The sequence below is a fragment of the Grampus griseus genome, assembly GCF_964374135.1.
Source record: "Grampus griseus genome assembly, chromosome: X".
Lineage (NCBI taxonomy): Eukaryota > Metazoa > Chordata > Mammalia > Artiodactyla > Delphinidae > Grampus > Grampus griseus.
Genome location: NC_138999.1, coordinates 61247945 through 61268162, shown reverse-complemented (window position 1 = coordinate 61268162; position 20218 = coordinate 61247945). Strand labels below are relative to the sequence as shown.

At 39.7% G+C, this 20218-nt stretch overlaps 1 protein-coding gene across 2 annotated transcripts in view; it reads left to right on the top strand.

Annotated features, from left to right (window-relative positions):
• Nucleotides 1-20218, top strand: part of HDAC8 (histone deacetylase 8) — a 243274-nt gene that overhangs the window by 77189 nt on the left and 145867 nt on the right. For both annotated transcript variants that reach the window (XM_082681246.1, XM_082681247.1), the window contains exons 5-7: nucleotides 1735-1847; nucleotides 5630-5707; nucleotides 6297-6405. In XM_082681246.1, the coding sequence (XP_082537372.1) occupies nucleotides 1735-1847; nucleotides 5630-5707; nucleotides 6297-6405 (300 nt within the window). The remainder of the gene's footprint in view (nucleotides 1-1734; nucleotides 1848-5629; nucleotides 5708-6296; nucleotides 6406-20218) is intronic.

Genomic DNA, 20218 nt, shown 5'->3' with positions numbered 1-20218 from the left:
TGGTCTTTTGCAGTTAACTGTTTCTCAGAACACAAAAGGGTGAGGGGTCTCCTACCAATGCTGATTTCTAGAAGCATGGGGCTCAAAGTTCAATACTGTCAATGACATGACTCTGCTTTGTCAGTTTTGTCTGTGGAATTTCTCTGTATTCTCTTTTGTATGCCATACTATTTCTGCTTGCCTTTTTTGTTTGTTTTTTGCTTTTGTTTTTCTGTGCTTATGACTTGGTTCCCTAACTTAATTGTAGGCTCTCTGAGGGAAGGAAGTATGTCTTATATTGATTTGTATTGCTCCTCTTCCCCAATGCCCCGCTCTTTTTGCCTAACAGTGTTCCATCCCAACTACCCAAAAGTTATTGACTTCAGTAGAAAGACATTATTTCTTTTTTGATGTGCTAAGATAGTAAGTAGATATATAAATTGTAAGCTTTTCATAATTGGAAATAAGCATCCAAGAACTTTTAAAGTTACATATTTAACTCTTGTTTACAGGGAATTCAGGGATGGACAAACCTTTTTCTCTAATTGGTTTCTTTCTGCTTGCATACATAATGCCAACCTATTCTTTTGCTTAGGTGATCGCTGAGTTCACCTTCATGAGCAAAGTCTGTGTCTACTGGTATTTTTACCAACTTCCTGCTGTCTGGTGTACCTGTCTCATTGACTCAGCTTGTGAACCAGGGCATTGTTCAGAATATGAAATATTATGGAAGAGATTTCATGAAGGAGTTTATGCATTGTGTAGGCAATAAAAAGACCTTACAATCTCATAGTAACAAAGATGCCATTTTAAATGATGCTCATGCCTAGAATTCTGTTTCAAATAAAATATCAGGGAGAACACAGGAAAAAATGGGCTGAATGTTCAAAGTGTCTGTGGAAGCAAAAGAAACTGAAGCATTTAAGATGAGGCCTTAAAAACAAATTATAACACGTTTGATGATAATGTTCTTTTACATCTACTCAACAAGGCTTAATGGAAGCGCAATAAAAGACTAGGTTAATGTTGACAAGAGTTTAAAGTGACACAGTATCAGTGATAGCAAAAACGGTAAAGGACATCAGTGAAGTCAGTGAAGACAACTTTAGTGAAGGAGACAAAATAACTTCAGAAGAGGCTGCTTCAATCACCATTGTAATAATTGCATATACGGAAAGGCAACCACACTGCACTGCCCAGGAGGTCATGCATTTGTACATTCTCCACTCAGCTTTTATGAGCAACGAGTGCCAAGACTTACTCACACACACAAAAAAAATTTCTAGGTTATGTCATAGGGTCAGTACGGAGAAATCAAGTCACCAACATCTTCTACATATGGCTGAGCAAGATAGTCTTTAAAGCCCCTTCTAGAGTCTAGCTTTCTTAAACTCCTATAAGTAGTCATCAGTGTTCATCATGATGACCCCAGGATACTACAATTTTTAAAAATGATTTCTGAATCATTAGAGAAAGGTTCTGTTTTGTTCGATATAGTTATGATATTTTAAATCTTTGAAAATCAGGGATCCCGAATAGGAAATATTACCAATCAACCTGAATATTTACTTTACCAAAACACTTCATTCCCTAATCATTCTGGGCCGTTTACCATATAATGTTCTTAGGTAGATTTTTGTTTTTCTTAAAAGAAGGGGAAATTGTAAGGGACTAGATCTCAAGGGTTAGATCCTTGGCTAAAGACTCCCTTGGATTGCTTGTGGCTGTTGGCTGTAGCAACTTGTTTTCTTGCAGAGATGAAGCATCTGGTTTTTGTTATCTCAATGATGCTGTCCTGGGAATATTACGATTACGACGGAAATTTGACCGTATTCTCTATGTGGATTTGGATCTGCACCACGGAGATGGTAAGCCCTTCACTTTCAAAGGTGCTTTGCTGCTAGGACTGCAGGTTTTTATCAGTAAAGCTGCTTCTAGGCAACTGGTAACAGGAGAAATGCCTCTTGCAATTGAAATTTTCCTAATCCAGAATCCTGAAGTAGGTAGAGATTCTTTTAACTGATGCAATGCCTCCTGTGCTGACCAAGCTGCTTTAAAATACCAGATTCTTGTAATTTCTCCTCCCCTCTCCTCCAGTAGCAAAGCTCTCCAGTAGAGAACTTTAAGAAGTGGAAATCAGGGTAAGATTTCCTAGTGTTTACTCCAGTGCTTAGTGACCTCCCTCAGTCCACTTCCATAGGTTCTAAATGAAATCTGCAGTCAGAGCTGAGAGTCCTGATGCTTCTCTTAAAATAGAAGAGGTGCATGGTGGACTAACATTCTGAATTTTTCACTAATAGGGATACCAACTCATGCAGAGATCAGAATCTGTGCTTCTTGCTTTGTATTGCTAAAATATTTAGTCCTGCACAAACTCAGGGCACCTTCTCTAACTTTTAATAGCAGCAGACTCTAACAATTTGCCTTAACCCCATTAATCCTCTCTTAGAAGACTTCACTAAAAGGATGTATTAAGCCCTCCTGTGTACTTTTCATCTAGAACGTAGAGCTGCAGTGACAGTTACCCTCATTCTGTTTCTTTACTATAGCCTGTGTATGACACATATTTCCATCGATCTAGGACACTTATCCAGTCAAATTAGTTAAGGATATTCCTTCCCTGCCCCCATATCAGTGATTCCTGCTTCCCTGTTTCCAGGGATCTTTTGAGACAAACTAACAAAACCAAGGCATAAGAGATGAAAAGAATAGTATGTGATGGAAGCTAGGGTCAGCTCTGCTGCCAAAACAGAAAAAGGAAGAAATTGTGGGAGAGACCTCCCAGGGAGTTCAGCTAGATGGACGCTTCCATGGAATGGTGACAGAAAATTAAAGGTAACAGAGAGAAGTGAGAAGGGTTAAAACAACCAACACACTACTTTGAGAACCATGTCCAATTAATATCTGAATACTTTGCCAATGCAGAATCCAGCCTTGCTCAAAACCCTTCAGAGGCTCTTATTGCCTATAACAAGGGTAACATTTGGCCGGTGGCTTGTTTTTGTATGACCAGAGAGCTAAGAATGGTTTTTTACATTTTACAAGATTGTAGAGCAGAAAAAAATACAATAAAGACCATGTAGTTTTCAAAGCCTAAAATATTTACTATGTGGCCACTTGGTTTGCTAAACCTCGGCCTATAGCAATGGTTCTCAAACTTGAATGTTGATCAGGATGACCTGGTGGTGGGGAGAGCTTGTTTTAAAATGCAGATTCCTTGGCCACATCCACCAGATATTCAGATTTAGTAGGTCTGGTATGGAACCTGGAAATCTCCATATTAATATCACCCCAGTTGTTCCACAGGCTACACTTTGAAAACCAGTGTTCTTCAAGGTAAAGTCCACATTATTTGCCCTGTCTTTCAAGGCCTGCCTCAAAGAGGCCTCACCTCCTCTCTCCAGCCTTCTCTCTTACTACTTGCTGTCCAGGCTACTCTATTCAATGATGCCCAGACACGTCTCACTGTTCCCTCCTCCCTGACTTTGCGGTACTTTTTCGTAACTTAGTTTTGTATTCTTTTCCCCTTTTGCATCTTCAGGTTCTACCCAAGAGCTCAAGTTGGTAGCAGATCTGTCCCAACGACTCCAGCCCAAGTGGTCTCTCCCCCTGTTCACTGTATTGTCCTGTATTGTTTCTATCACTGATTTGATATTTAATTATATATTGTCTTATATTGTGAGCGAATTCTTTAATGTGTATATGGCTTCTCCTCCCATAGAAACTTTCAGTTCCTCCAGAGCAGAAATCAAGTTATTTACTTCTTTCTGTCCTATGCAGTGGCAGGAACAAACAGACCTATGCCTATAGTAGTGGTTCAGTAAAATATTTGTTGAATGAATGAGTGATTATGAAATTCAAACTCTTAGTATCAGAGTTCAAGAATAGAATCAAGTCTATTGAACCATGTAAGAATGAAAGAAGACTGTCACCTGAAACCATTCTTTCCATTTGCAATGTTATTTCTATACCATTTATAGTTTCCTGTTTTAGCCAACTTTTATGGTGTGTTTCATTTCGGTTTATTTCCCCTCTTCAACAACTCCCTTCCAGTGACCCCTGCCCCACCTCCAAACTCTTACACATTTGGTTTATTTTAAATCTCCCATGATTCCATAACTGGCATCCTGCGGTGGCCTCAGCAGCACCCCTACCCCATCTTCACCTTCTTTCAGCTACCTAACCACTCTTCGCTTTCACAGCGAGCCCCATACCCTCCTCTTTGTCTATGTCCTTTCTTAAAGTATCATTTTCTAACAACACCTAATGGCATCTCCCATGAGAAGTGATACAAATGGCTACTAAACATATGAAAAGGTGCTCAACACCATAAGACTCAGAGAAATGCAAATTAGAACAAGACGGTTCTTTCTGCCTAAGATTAAAAAGAATAATGATACCCAGTGTCAGTCATGATGTCAGAAAACGGGAACTCTTACACACCATTGAGAGAAGTATAAATTTGTACCACCTTTCTGGATGGATAAATAATCAGGATTTTCATGAATTATCCTTGTCTATACTTCCGTTTCTAAGTTAAAATGCTATTTTAATTTATTTTCTTTTGTTTTATTTTGTTTACCTAATGCCTTGTGCCTGGAGCCTTTAACTGGTTTTAACTGCCTCCCCAGGGCAAAACATAAGGCTTGGGAAATTCAAACATACCTGTGATATACAAATAGAGTCAATATTTTTTTAAGGTCTCTGTTGGCCTCTAATGAAGACTGAAAGCATTAAGTAAACAGAGACAATTTCTTTATTCAAAGTATCAAAGAGGGTAATACATGAATTTGCTAAGAGTTCTTCCATTTTACAAACGGATTATCTGAATACAGTATGTGGTTCTGGGAGGAAAAGTGTAGAGGTGGGCAGCATGTTTATCTGAATAAGTAGTGGCTTGTTAGAGACATCTTCTATCTCCCAGGCCTCTCTTCATTTTCTGATTGTTAAAATGGAAAGGAGACTCCTTTCTAGAAGTTTTTCCTCCTGTCTTTCTCCAGGCTTTAAAAAGCTGTCATTCAAGCTGCTATTAAGGGCTACTTCCATGTTTTAGCCAGAAACATGTACTATAAGTTACTTAGTACACACGGAACTTTGGGTGAACTGCATTTATAACCAAATCTGTATTATAGAGAGGCATTTTATAATTAGGTTTTCACTATGTAATGCCTAATGTTCGTATTGGTCATGTTTTTCAAAGGGTTGCCACATTGTACTTCTTTGAAAAAAATCCCAAGAATTTAACTTAGAACCACTGAAACAAAACATAAAACTTCCAAGATGGTGCCAGTTTCCTTTATGCAGCTCTGTTGACAATGCCTCAATTATGAGCTCCAGCCCTTCCCCACCTTTTAGAACAGGTTGTCAAAGAGAGCCTGTGCATCCCCATTGCTTGGAAATGTCCAGCTTTAACTTGAGTGAATTTGAAAAGGAACCCCAAACTTCGCTTGAGGCCAGAGTTCTACCTCATCTTGTAATGACAGAGATCCAAGACCAGAGTTTTGTTACTTTTATTCCTCAGCTTGCTAGCTTTATTATTGCTACCTTCTCCTCTCTCTTCCTTCCCACAGCTGCTTTCTAGAGTTTCAGTTGTTGAAAACAGAGATTTGTATATATGAAGTGATTCTTCTGCCATTTCTTTCTCTGGTAGGTGTAGAAGATGCCTTCAGTTTCACCTCCAAAGTCATGACGGTGTCCCTGCACAAATTCTCCCCAGGATTTTTCCCAGGCAAGTGATCTGTGTGCTCAGTATTACATTTGAGGAATAAATACTGCAGTTCTATACATTTCTTATATCTTGTATTTCGATAGCTGCATGCTGTGAATGCCATATTGGTGCTACTCCATGCAAAACATTTAACATAGGTCATTTCAGGTGACAGCGATAAAAGGAATGTAATGCTGCTGCTTTTTCCAGATGATTTTCATGGACTGTCAATAGACAGCTCACTTACACTTACAGTACTATCAGGTAGCCTGTGTAACCCTCAACATCCTGATAAGTGCGATGATATATTAGTATTATGTCAATCTGAGACGTATGAAAAATCTAGTGAAGAAGTTAATCTCTATTTTTTTTGTTCATTTGATCCAGCAAGATGGAGACTAAGGTTTTCCCATTTTCTTACAGTTTTCCTACTTCCCCAATACTGTTTACAACAGTTTTTTTTTAAATTTCATTCCCTTAGAAACCATCATTCATTCAAGATTGTTCTGCTAATTGACCTTTTGATTTTCTGAATTGCTATCAGAGAAGCCTTCAAGTTTTCTAATTCTCATGTTCTTAAAACTGTTCTCCGTGTTCCTCTCTTTGACAGGAACAGGTGATGTGTCTGATGTCGGCCTAGGGAAGGGACGGTACTACAGTGTAAATGTGCCCATTCAGGATGGCATACAGGATGAGAAGTATTACCACATCTGCGAAAGGTATAGCTGCAGTGCTGAGCCAGTAACAAGTACATTACTTTTCTGTAGAATGCAATGGCCCCCAATCCCACAGAATTCTTGTTTTCAAAGAACCATTTGAAAAAAAATTAAAAAGCTACTATATACTCACATAGCTTTTGTACACTGCTCACTATGCTTATTTGATCAGGTAACCATCCCCTGTCTGGGAGAGCAGAGTGTTTGGACCAGAGCCACACTCTCAGTTTGATCTTACCTGCCACTCTGTATGATTAAGGCCTTCCGAAGAGCAGAGCTTCTCGGCTGTCCTGGGGAATCCCTTGCCTACTAGTTTCTTAGCTAAAACCTGCATATAATATGATTTCATTAGCCTGGGAGGGTCAGTTTCGGCTTTCTGTTATGGAGATCTGCTTCCATCCACTGGTGTGAATATTAGAGAGTTCTTTATTACGAGTTCTTGAGTTCTATCCGTTGTATTAAAATTGGAGTCAGAAATCTGTTCTTTTTGCGCTATGGTTAAGGATTACATTACAGCCACTTGTAGGCAGACAGTTTGGTGCCACTGTGTAGATCAGACCATTGGGGCTGAAAAGCCCTACGGAATGGGGAAGAGGGTGGCTAAACTCATATTTGTGAAAATTGAGATTGGTCAGGTACAAATTCACTGCTGACATTGGCAGTAGAGAAAGTGAGTCTGACTAGAAGTCAGCAAGTCAACATTACTTAAGGTTGAGGGGATTGAGGTGCTTTTGATCCCTCTCCCACTCGGCTCAGATTTCTCCCAACCTTCTGGTGGAAACAGGGACTTCCCCAAGGAGCCTGCACTGGCCGTCATCACTGGCAGTTGTATAAACAAAGTAGAGGTATTAAAAAATAAAAACTTTATGCTTCAAAGATGCCTCTTAGCTCAAGAGTTTTGGCAAGCTGGGTCATCAGCAGCAGCCCTAGCCTCTTCATATTTTGATCATGTCCCCTGGCTACCTCTGCATTGTCAGACTGAAAAGGCCTCTTTTTCTTTTATTTTTTTGAGCCTGCCATTGATGGTTTTAATTGCCCTTCTTTGTTCCTCTTGGGCTCTGTTCTGTCCTTCTTGATATGTGCAGATCAGAGCTGCTTACGTAACTTTACCAAAAATGTCCTGTAGTTCTATGTAAAAGGAGAATTATTTTGTTTTTCTTTTAATCCCCTTATTGACAGTGCCCAACATTTTGTTGCCTTTTTTTTTTTTTTTTTGCCATATCAGGAAAATAGGTTGTTCTCTTCAGTGCTCTGTCCACGGGGTTTCCTAGAGCTTTTTCCTGGGCCTTAATTGAAAGGTCAGCACTCATCATCCTGCAAGTGTAGTTTGTAATCTCTGGCCTTCCCTAAATGGATTACCTTACATGTGCCCCTATTGAAGCTCATCTGCCAGTCATAAAACCTCCTGAGGTCTTCCTTTCTCCCCATCACCTTGGCATTTCACTGCCCAGAAAAGCTGAGTATCATCTGCAGACTTGAGGATTTCCCAGTGCCCACCCCCAAGCCAGTCTACTACTTACCCTTCTTCAATCAGAAAAATGTCTGTTTCTCCCCTAAATTTCCTTTCTCTCTCTAAACCAGTTCCTACTACATGATTTTTAAAAATTGTAATCCCATAGAATTTCATGTTTAAAAACAGCCTTGGTATCAAACTTAATTAAACATTTTAAAAGTGAGTTTAGCCCCAAGGAAAAGCTCCGTGGAGGATCACACATGATTTCCCTTTACAGAAACCATGTTGCCGCCTCCACCCCGGTGTTCAGATAGCCAGCGTTTATTAAAGATTCTTCTAGCTTGCCTACCAGAGTACCAGACACTCGTCAGTTTATAGTTCCAAGGGCCCGTTTTACCTGTGGAGCCGCACCGGCAAACCTCACAGCGATCACCTAGAATAACAGGCTCCAGGTTTTGATTAGAGGGACAATCATTTTTCCCTTTGACTTCTTTCAGAAGTCATGTGGTCAGGGTGTTGCATGAAGGCAGTTCTGATTCCAAGGGTGCCAAGAAGGCTTTCTGACCCAAACATCTCTCCCATCTGTTGGACTAATATCTGAAATTCCTTTAACAGGAAACATACTTTTATTCTACAATTAGAAATAGGCCTTAAAATGGAACCTCTCCTCCTTACCCTAACTCTGCCATGGATGTACGGTTCCACAGAGCTTTTCTTGACAGCAGATTTTGAAAGGGTTAGAGTGTGAGCACCCTGAGCATTCAGAGAAGCAGTAATGGGAAAGGGGCACAAACAACAAAACAATCTTTGCCACCTAAATAGTTTTGCAGAGGGTCAGCCCTAGTAACTGTATCGCTTAGTCCCAGTCATTATGTTTTTGACTATTTCTAGTTTGTTGCTTAGAACCAGAATGTCTTGTTCATTTACCATTATGACATCTGGCTCATCTGCCTACCTCAAAAGACAGAGTAGACGGAAATAGCTCACTTGTGTAAAAAGGTCATTCAGTTCATCTGCAATCTCTTTTTCATCCTTTTTGTTCTATGAGCCCACTGGTTTCCTGGCTCACTTCTTACCTGTGATAAATAAAGGACCTCTTATTGCTGGTTCACTTACAAGATGCTCTAATTTTCGTTTGCCATTAATTTGCTCCTGAACTACATCTCCCTGTGGGATTCAGGAGCCCTTTTTCTTTCCCTTCCTTCCTTCTTTTCTTCCTTTTTTCCTTATGTCTTTTTCCTCTGCTGTAGCCTTTTTTCACTTTGCCAGCTAGGCAGGAACTTAATGGTTTCATCTTAAGGTTGAATATACTCTCTTTATTTTAAAAAAATGTCTTAGGGTTTCCTTTTTAATAGACTGGAAATGGAATCTTTACCTGAAGGTTTTCAGCACTAAAAGCTCCATTTTATGAAAAAGACAATTTCACAGTGAGAGCTCCCTAGGTCATTCCATGCTAATTTAGAAGGGCAAGGGTCACAATTCCCAAAAGCTTCCCATAATTTATATACAGGCAAAGTTTGATGGGAGAGGAAAGCTGTTTTGCCAAAAGGACCGTTTGCTAATTCCCAGGCTCTGTCATCTGAAAGAGAAAATACTGCTCTGCCTTTGTTTAACCTGTTTGCTCTCTAATTGTATTTGAATGCAATATGAGATAATCCTAATAATGTTTAAACTACTACCCAGAAGGCTGTGTTGATGACTTTGGGAACATTTATAGTTAAGGAGTCTAGGAGAAAAGGACAAATAACCAGTACTTCTTGCGGTTGGTTCAAGAGGGGTACCTCTCTGAACCCTTAAATCTTGCAGGATGACCAAACTACTTGCCCACTGTGAGCTGTCATGACATATGCATAACTTGAAGGAGAATTTCAGAGTTGTGTCCAAACTTCTTAGTTTGTATCCTACCTATAATTTTACAGCCCTAACAGCCAGAAAGCATTCTTTACTAAATGTCCAGTTATTGGGATATATCTCATAGGAAAGCTATATATATGGTACTTATGGTATGTATGGATACAAAGCATACTAAAGTTGACACAATATTTGGGGGAAAAAACCTCACATTTCGTTAAGAATATTCAGCTATTCAACTTTGTAAAATAATTAAGTACAGACACTGCATAAATATTTCACCAAAAGGAAAACACATTGTTAAACAGGCTTCTCAATGAATAGGACTTATGAAAGGCCCTATTAAGCAGGGCTTCTCAATCAATAGTAGTCTTTATATCCACATATGCAAAACTTTGCTAGTAAGAGCTATCAGTCCAACCAAAGAAATAATCTTATTCTAGTGAACTAGGGTTCACAGTAGTAGTTATTAAAATAAGAATCTTCCTGTATTTGGCCTGTTTACCTTGAGTCCTATGGCTTATATTCTGTAACTCAAAATTAAAAGAAACCTTTTTTTGCCATCAAAGACCATTGACCTAAAGAAAACTTCAGGGACTCCGGAAGTTAAAAGAACAACAACAACAAAAATAATATTTTTGCCTCCTTTCTTTTATGAGAGAAATATTATACTTTTCTATTTTAAATAATTTTTATAGCCCTTCAACTGTTTTTTTCAAATGATTCTACTGTGCTTGGGATAACCAGGATAGCCTACTCAGAAAGAACTTGTTCTCTAGGACAACAGCAAGCTCATTAAAGGAATAGCTCATTTAAACCCAAGCTTTTATTCCTGTGGGGAATTCCTTCTTCCATCTATACTGAGCTCTGCTGCTATTCAATGAGGAAGAGAAAAAAAACCATATAGTGTCTCTGTGGTTTATATTTATTGTGTGAGAATTTTCCTTAGAGCCTGACATGGCCCCTGAAATACAAGTCAGTAGTGTTTTAAGCACAGGATTCATTCCTTATGGGTCTGGGGCCAAAATTCACCTCTCTGAAGCCACTCTGACCTTCCTACAAAAGAATCAAGTGCCTCAAGTCACCTTATAGGATTTTTAAAACATTAATTAACAAGAATAAAGGGGGAGCAAAATACAACAACATAGGGGATTTGTTTATATTTTAGTATAATGACACTATTTTATTCATTCATTCGACAAATATTTATTGAGTGTCTGCTTCATGCCCGCCCTGTACGTAGGTACTGGTGGTGGTAAACAAAACAGATGAGGCTCCCACACCCTGGAGCTTAGCTCCTAGGGAGGACTTGCCTGTGCCAGGAATTGTACTAATCATTTATTTGATTTTTTCCATTTGATACTTATAGCAATATACAATCTATAATACCTGCAAAGGTAGGTATTCTTATTCCCATCTTACAAATGAGAAAACTGGAGCTTAGAAAGGTTGATTTGTTTAAGGTCACACAGCTAGCATTAACCATCGGCTACATTGTCCCCAAAGTATCACATGGAAGTATGAAATGTTTTCACAAGGAAAAAATACCACCCCCCAAGACTTCTTGGAAATTTTTATCTCCGGGGATTGCAGAAAAGTCCTAAAAAAAAACCATTTAAGATTATGCAAATGAACCACAAGACCTGTAGTATACACAATCCATTGTGCTTATGTTTGTGAAAGTACAACTTAGATTTTTGCCAATTAAAAAAAAAGCTCTTAATCCTAAGGATTTAATTTGTAATTTTATGCATCAAAAACAAGAATAAATATTGTGAGATTTTACTTCTTAGGTTTTAAATTTCTGATTAAAGTTTGGAAACATGGAGATTCTGTAAATCTGCTTTTTCCTTTATTTTCAACGGAGAAAATCCTGACTTCCTTCTTTAGAAAGTGAATAGTGTCACATGTCATTATATAGAGGTCTCCTCACACAATTCTTTTCATGTGTTTTTTGGGGGACTAGTATTGCTGAAGACTTTTAACATTATGCATTTTTGCAACTGTAGGCATAATTTATATCATCTCTTGGTCCTAGCAGGCCATATCTACATATAGGGTAGAGATTCTCCATCCATGCTATAATTTGTTCATCCAATACCAATGGAATAAAATGAGAACCAAGGGACATCACTAAAGGATATTTAAGTGAAATGTTTTCTTTCCCTATTGAATTTTAATGTTATATTTAAAGAAGAGATGTTTTAATGACGATAGGTTTTTCTTTCATTATAATGATGTCATCTTGAATTTATCTTCCACTTGGGACTCCAGATTCCTTATCATTCAGTTTTAGAAGCAGGTAGATAGATCCTCAGTGAAAGAGAACCCAACGATTATAGCCTAATCATTTGAGCTTGGTGATGTGGCAAATCCTATAAGAACACATAATCATACATAAATATTTTAAGCAATACAAATTTTTTCAAAATTCTCTTTCATCTGATGAGAAGGGAAGAACTCTATAGAAATTTGCATTTGAGAACAAAAAATTATATAGCCTTACTTCCATCTTCATCCCCATTTTCATTACACTCTGAGAGCTGGTGAAAATTCTTTACAAAATTACCTCTCTTTGGGGCTTCCCTGGTGGTGCAGTGGTTGGGAGTCCGCCTGCCGAGGCGGGGGACACGGGTTCGTGCCCCGGTCCGGGAACATCCCACATGCCGCAGAGCGGCTGGGCCCGTGGGCCATGGCCGCTGGGCCTGCGCGTCCGGAGCCTGTGCTCCGCAACGGGAGAGGCCACAACGGTGAGAGGCCCGCGTACCGCAAAAAAAAAAAAAAATTACCTCTCTTCAGTCGGGTCACACCTATACCACCTTGATCATTACTAGGTCACTATGGCCCGGTGATAAAGGTCATGGAAGCTGCTACTTCCTTGTATGAGCCTGGAACATCGAACTCGGCCCTCCATAAGTAAGATATTTGTAGTCAATGCTTTTGTTCTGTTTGATAAACTTCTATTCTGCCTCTGTGTGGTATGGCAGATGCAAATTGCCTGTTGTTTCTGGAAAATGGATGACTCAGACACTAATTAAATTCACTGTTAATATTAGGCACAGGTGGAAATGAGACCAAAGCGGGCCATTCATTTAATGTTCCTAATTTGATGTGTCTTTTAAAATATAATATTAAATTCAAAAGACATTAAGTGCCTAAGAGTATAGGATAATTTGGAGGGGGGGAGGCTACTGTGCTTAATTAACTGTGTTGTCCTGAACCCTCCATCAGTGAGCCTGCCTTGTCCCCCGTACTTGGTTAGGGTGGCAGTGGAGAACTGGTTTTTTTTCCCTCACCTGATCCTTTGAGCTTTATATCCAGGTGGTTAGAAAGACAGTTTTGTTTTTTTTTTAACATCTTTATTGGGGTATAATTGCTTTACAATGGTGTGTTAGTTTCTGCTTTATAACAAAGTGAATCAGCTATACGTATATCCCCATATCTCTTCCCTCTTGCATCTCCCTCCCTCCCATCCTCCCTATCCTACCCCTCTAGGTGGTCACAAAGCACCGAGCTGATCTCCTTGTGCTATGTGGCTGAGAAGGACAGTTCTTATATCCTTCTTCCTCGCTCGACCAGTGGCTTTCATGACAAGTTCCTAAACTCCTGCACCAAGTAGCCCTGACACCATGACAGCCCCTACCCCTAAGCAGTCTTCCTAGGCGATTTATTTTTTTTTCATGTAAGTCCAGGAGGACCATCTCCTGGAATTCGGTGGGTTTGTTCTGTCACTATGATGTGTACCTTCTCTGCTCTCTTCTTAGTGCTGAATGATCCCTGCCCCCTGGAGAAAGTGACCTGATTCTTCTTCCACAGCAGTAATAGGTTCTGAGGCTAGAACATGCTCTGAAACTACCCAGAGGCAGGAAGACCTGACTCATAAATGGAAAACTTGAGAATTACACCCTCTAACGTAGGGCTGCCCTGAAAAGAATCCTAAATTTGAATATGTCTGTGCTTGGTGGGACATTCTAACATCAAAATTCATATTACTCCTCTTAGCTTCTCTCCACCATGTACCCCCTCCCCCTTCCTAATTCTCTCCCCTCTCGTATTCTTTCATCACTGCTCTGTCCCCTCGCTCTAGCCTAAAAAACCTGCCCTTTACGCTCCACTCTCACAGGTTACAGCTCTGAATGACTGCCTGACACTGTCATTCACCCGGCAGCAGCCAGCACTGATGAGCTGCCTGCTTTGTTGTATCCTGTTGACATAGGCTGTACAGAGATTTAGTTAAATCTGATGTCCCCCCCTGACAAAAAGGCCCAATGCTAAGTTTGGCCGGGCTTTGCTCTCCATGTGCTGTTACCCACTGAACCATCAGGAAAGAGCCATACCCATTGGTACTTAAAGCAGGACCAAAGAAAAGACACCTCAAAGAAAGCCATATCAAATAATCAGCTAACAAGTTAAAAAGCGAAAGGGTATGTGCATTTGCCTAGAGACCGTGCAAGTGCTGCTGAGGAGTGAGCTGGATGCAAAGGGGTTTGTATATGCTCGCCCTGGGCAGGAGAATCCTGCAGAGGAAGGTGAGGGATGCTGGGGTTGGGGCAGGGTGGTAGGGGGACCACCTTAAATATATTAGGGATGAAAGTAGAAAAACATCTATCCTATTTAATTATAGGCAAGCCTCACTAACTCAGCCTAATAAGAGGAAAGCCAGTCTGAATTATGGAATATTTTTAAATACATTTTTATTATTTTCAAGCACTGGACACGCTAGTAATTCAAACTAGACTAACAGCATCGTACAGTACCTCAGGGAAAGGGCTTTAAGAATCATTTGTAATTAGCATATCAATTATTTGTATACAAGTGGATGTGCAAAAAGTGCATAAAAAGTTTATTCTCTTAAGTAGGACAAACATTCCCCAGCACAGTCCTGTTTACACTATTAATTTGCTTAGCCAGCCCTTTTTGTGCCAAGATAGATGTATGTAAGACATGCTTATTTCCTCAGGGAAGAATGAATCGCTTCCCTATGTTTAGTCCAGTAACTAAGAAGCGGAGCGCCACTTGATTGGTTTGGGATTTCCAGGATATGGAGTTTTGAATTTGCATACAGACTAGAGAGATTTCATATGGAGAAGATCTGGCAGCCGTTGCCAGAGACCCAATTTCCCCATCTGGATTTCATTGGAGTGATCTGGATTTCATCAAGCAACAGGACACTGATCCTAAATGATCCACCAGACACTCTAACATAGGCATGTTTAAAATACATCCTGCCCCAGAAAAATAACTGCTAAAATATGATGAGTTGGAGTTAGTCTATGTGCAGTACTTAAAAGTAATAAAAATGCATTTATTTTTAAGTCCCACAAAAACCATGCAATATCAAGTTAATGATGAAAATCAATCCCCAAACTCTTTTCTTGCACACCTCATTGTGTGACGGCATGGCAGAGATTTCCAATCATCTGGGAAAGGATATTATATTTTGATGAGCTGCACCAGGTGCTAACTATATGGCAGGATTTCGACTTTGAATCTTAGGGAGGCCTCCTGGGTAAAGAAGGGTGAGGGAAGGGCTAGGGTCATGTTTATTGTTAGCAAATCATTATTGTCTACCTAAGTTCAAAAATCAGAGCAAGTGAATTGAAAAAGAAGAAGTATCAGGTATATAGGGAGTGTAGAAAATATGATTAGGAAATGAGAAACAGAGATATAGGCCTATATTTCTACCCGTATGTATTAAAACTGTGCTCTAGGTAAACTGTGAATTCTTCAAGGCTTAGAGAGTAAAAACTAAGTGCGGAGAGCGTAAGCACAAGCAGTAAATATACACACAAATGTTGTAACTACAGTTTGGAATGACTCCAACTCTCTCCTTTCCCCCAAGGGCATCACTATCCAGGGTCTGCAAAGGCCAAATAGCTGTTTGGCTTCCAATCTGATTTTTTGCTAAGAAATCAGAGAAGTCGGTTTCAATTTTAATAATATATTCTCCCAACCTCTATCTAACAGAAAGGCACTTGTGTTTCTGCCCCTTCTTAAAGTGAATTTTGTGTTTGGTGAAAGGTAATAGATTGGCAGCACTGGAAAAGGAATTACTGTATTCCCAGAACAGGTATAACCAGGCAGTGACACTCTGAAATTTCTCTCTGCCTTTGGGGAACATTAGAGTACCATTCAGGAAGTCACTGCTATGGTGTGCTGTGCTGAACTCAACAATATCCTAGTGGGCTGAAGGAATTAACATAGCACTCGAAGGGCCTGACTTAAGGCCATTCATTTATTCATTCAACATTAGGGAGTGCTTACCATGTGCTTGGTGCTGGGAGAAGACTTTTGCAAATGTTATATCATTTAATCCTCATAATAACCCTGTGAGGGAGAGAATATTCTTGTTTTACAGAGACGGTTCAGAGAAGTGATTTGTCCAAGTTGCTATTGCAAGCACTGGATCCAACTTTGTCTTGACCCCCAAGTCCAGTGTTCTCCCTGAACTCCATGCTGTGGAGGCTGCAAAGGGGGTGGATGAGACATGCCCAAATAATGTGATGCATAGCAAAATGTAATCTGGGCTTGTGTGAGGGGTCCTGGTGGTTATAGAGCAGTAAAATGACCTACCCCAGGTCAAATAAAGAGTCATTAGTATAGCTAGACTTAGGATTCATATTCTTTAAGCCCTCTTCCATTTTGGGGTTTTTTGGTTTGGTTTTGGTTTGGTTGGTTTGTTTCGGTTTAGCTCTCCAAACCAGCCTGCCTCTCCACCTACTCCACCCCCTGCGCAGATAATATATATTCTGCTTCCTAGGGCCTTGGGCCTTTCAGAATGCGGAGAGCCAAAGAGCACTGGGGTTTAGTGAAAAGAGCACTAGATTTGAATTAGAATTAGTGTTCTAATTCTAGCTCCGACATTCACTCTAGGCCTACCGCCCTTTAATTCTAGATGACTCACTTTCCCCTGTGTGAATGAGAATGGTGTACTTCAAAGAGGTAAAGAGATAAGTAATAATAAACTAAAAATAGTGCACAGCCCTTTTTGTTGCCAAGGTGACATAATTGATGAGTGGAATTACTTACTACAAAGCATGTTAGAAAGGGATGCCAATTAGAATCTGTGTTTCTGTATAATGGACTCAGCAATGAGAGAAAAGATGCCCCTGTAAAATATTAAGAAACTACATCTTAAAAAATAAAACAGCAAAAGCAATCTGAGGATTGTTTGGGAAGGTTGGGGGTTTAGAGGTTTGAGGTTGGTTTGTTTGTTTTTCTTTTATAGCTTTGGGTGTTTTGTTTTGTTTTATCCTAAAGATGTTAATGGAATCAGTACACCTTGTCTGATGCTAAAAGCAGAAAGAGAGACTTATAGGAAATTAAATGTCTTCTGGATATGTCCAAGAGGCACCCATGGCCCCAAACAAAATGACACATCATCCTCACCTCAGGGAGCCCCCCCCCCCAGTTCCCTGCATCCCTGAACCATTTGTAATAGATATTCAGGAATCCCCGAGGCATTTACCATATGCTGCATCCCCCGCAGGTTGAGTTTTTGCAGAATGAGTCAGCAGTACCTGAGTTGAGATATGACTGAGGGAATTTAGAGAAGACAATACCTGTGAAAAGTTGACAAGCTCCCATTTGAGACTGATTAGCCATCTTTGAGTCCTTAACGCAATCCCCCCTCTGAATCCCATACAATGCAATAGGTTTAAAATGTTTATCATAGAAAGGGTTTTGCTGTTGGCAATAAATTTTCTCACGTTGACTTTGGAAGCTCACAGTGTTAGTAGCAAATATTTCTCTCTTCTCTCCATTTCCTGCCCTTCTTGGTTTTTCAACTTTGAATTCCTCATTTCTTTAATCTCTGTTGAGGAAGTCTCTAGAGGGTGCTGAGGGTGCTTGCTGGAAAATACAAAGATGATAAGGCTGGTCAAGGCTGATTTGCAAGCGAGCAGTTAGGAGACAAACCTGCTAGGAGTATGCACCAATCAGTGGTCTAGCTATAGAGGGGCAAGTCTGGGTTACCAAATCTATCACCAACATTGATTAAGAATAATTGTCACACCATCTTTCTGGCATTCCATTTCCCTGAGAGGAATCTTTTAGAACTTTATGTATTTAAAAACAAACAAAACAAAACCAGGTTCCACCACTGGTATTAGAGGTAAAGTGGCACCAGTGAATGATCCCAAGGGTACACCATAGAAGCTGTGGTCTACCCTGATGGAATAAAAGAAAAGGGGATAATGCTACAATTTGGTTCTTGGGCTTTTCCTTTTATCTAAAAGCATCATTAACGTCATCACCCCTGGCTTTTATCAACCTCCGGCACCAATCACCTTCCCCAAATCAATGCCTGTAGAAACAGCTGCCACAGCCTCTCATCCTCATTTGCATAGCCTTGTCTGAAGAGCAGACTGCTCAATACTGAGGGATCCGGTTTCTCATCAAGAAAATTGCTATTTCAAATGAATATCTTATGTGTTTATAGGGAAGTTACTAATGTAGTATAATGAGATGCCTGTCCTCCCCCTCCTTTCTGGGTAAGCGATTTTATACTTTCCCAAAACCTAAAATTAATGATTGCAGTGTAGCAGATAGTACTGTTACAGTGGTTAGGGAAGCTTTCCCAAAAGCAATCTGGAATGATATTTCATTCATTTATTCATTTAATAACTATTTATTGAATGCCTCCTATGTATAAAGTATTAAGCCTACCCTCAAGGGAGCTGGTGGAAATTTTTAAATTATAGATACACAGAGAGATATATATTCACATTCATACACAGTCTAATAAAATGAAACATGGAAAGTTATAAGAACCATAAGAGATAAAATGCAGTGGGCACTCAAACGGAGAAGATACTTCAGAAAAGGGCTTAATTGAGGAGGTAACATTTGATCTGGCTTCTAAAGGGTAGCTAATTATTATATCTTTACAAAGTGTGTAAATGTGTATGTGTTTATGAAATCTGGGTCAAGTTTAAATGTGTGAGATTGCAGGGGAAGATGCTCTATGCAGAGGGTACAGCAAGATCAAAGTCAGAAAGGCTGAGCTCTGTACAGAGAATAGCAATGATTTAGTTTGTCTGGACTGTCAAGTGCATGAGAAGAACAATTTGCAAAGATTGGAAAAGTGGGTGGGAATCACCTCACGCGGGACCTGGAATTCTTGGCAATGAAAATTTGTACCATGTTCTGCAAGCATTTGGGGAACTGCCGAAGGTTTTAGAATGAGGGTATAGTATAATTAGAGCTAAGGTTAACACTCGAAAAATAATAATGCAGTGCCTGCTACTGCTGTTATACAAAATAATGTGTGAAGTGGCTGGAACAAGCACCTGATGCACGGTAAATCATGGAAGCAGGTATATTGTGGTGATTTAGAACATGGACTGGTGCCAGGAAGCCTGGGTTCAAAAGCCAGCTTGCCACTTAATAGCTGTGTGATCTTGTACAGATTTCTTAACCTCTCTATGCGGCTGTTTCCCCATTATAGAATAGGATTAATGATAACACCTATTTTATAAATTGTTATGAGTCACATGAGCTAATACATATAAAGTGCATAGAACAGTGCTCAGTTTTTTAATAAAGTACTCGATACATGTTAGCTGATATTATTATCATTTTTTATTCATGAAGGAGATGGAATTTGAGTGAGCCTTTAAAAAATAGATATGATGTAGACATGTAGAAAGGTGACTTTCAGGCACAAGGAAGTGCATGACAAAAAGGAAGTGCAAGGTGAGTGGGGTGAACCATGGACAGTTCAGTTTGCCTACAGAATAACGTAGGTTAAGGAGTTATTAGAAAATAAGATTCAAAAGGTAGGCTGGAATCATATAATGAAGGACTTTGAATCATAAGCTAAGAATTTTAAGCATCATCTAAAGACAATGGAGAGATATTGAACGTTTTTGAGTAAGGAAGTGACTTGATCAAAACCTTCCCTAAGGAAAATTAATCTGATGGCGGTGTGTGTGGGGGGGGTGTTGGATTAGAGAGGTAAGAGACTTGAGGCAGAGAAATTAATTAGGAAGCTATTGGTGTAATCCACAAGGAGGTCATAAGTGCTAGATTAGAGTACTGCCATGAGAGCATGAGAGTGGAAAGGACAGAATAGGAGAGGGATTGGTGCAAGTCTGGTAACTGAAGAGGAGCAGGGAAAGGGAGGAATCACAAAGGGCCTCAGAGTTTTGAACACAGATTACTGAAAGGATGGGGTATTGTTAGAGACAAAGAATTGAAGAAGAGGTAAGATGATAGGTTCAGCACGGTCAAAATGGAGCTTTAAATCACAGATGACTGTAGAAATTGACAAGCTGATCCTAAAATTTATACAGAAATTCAATCCGGAATAACCAAAAAAAATCTTGAAAAGGAAGAACAAGGTTGGAGCACTTCCCAGCTTTAAAACTTACTACAAAGCTACTGTAATCAAGACAGTGTGGTGCTGGCAATGAGGCTAGACATCTAGAGCAATGGAATAAAGTTCAGAGTCCAGAAATGTGTACAGTCAATTCATTTTACTCAAAGAGTGCCAAGACAATTCAATGGGGA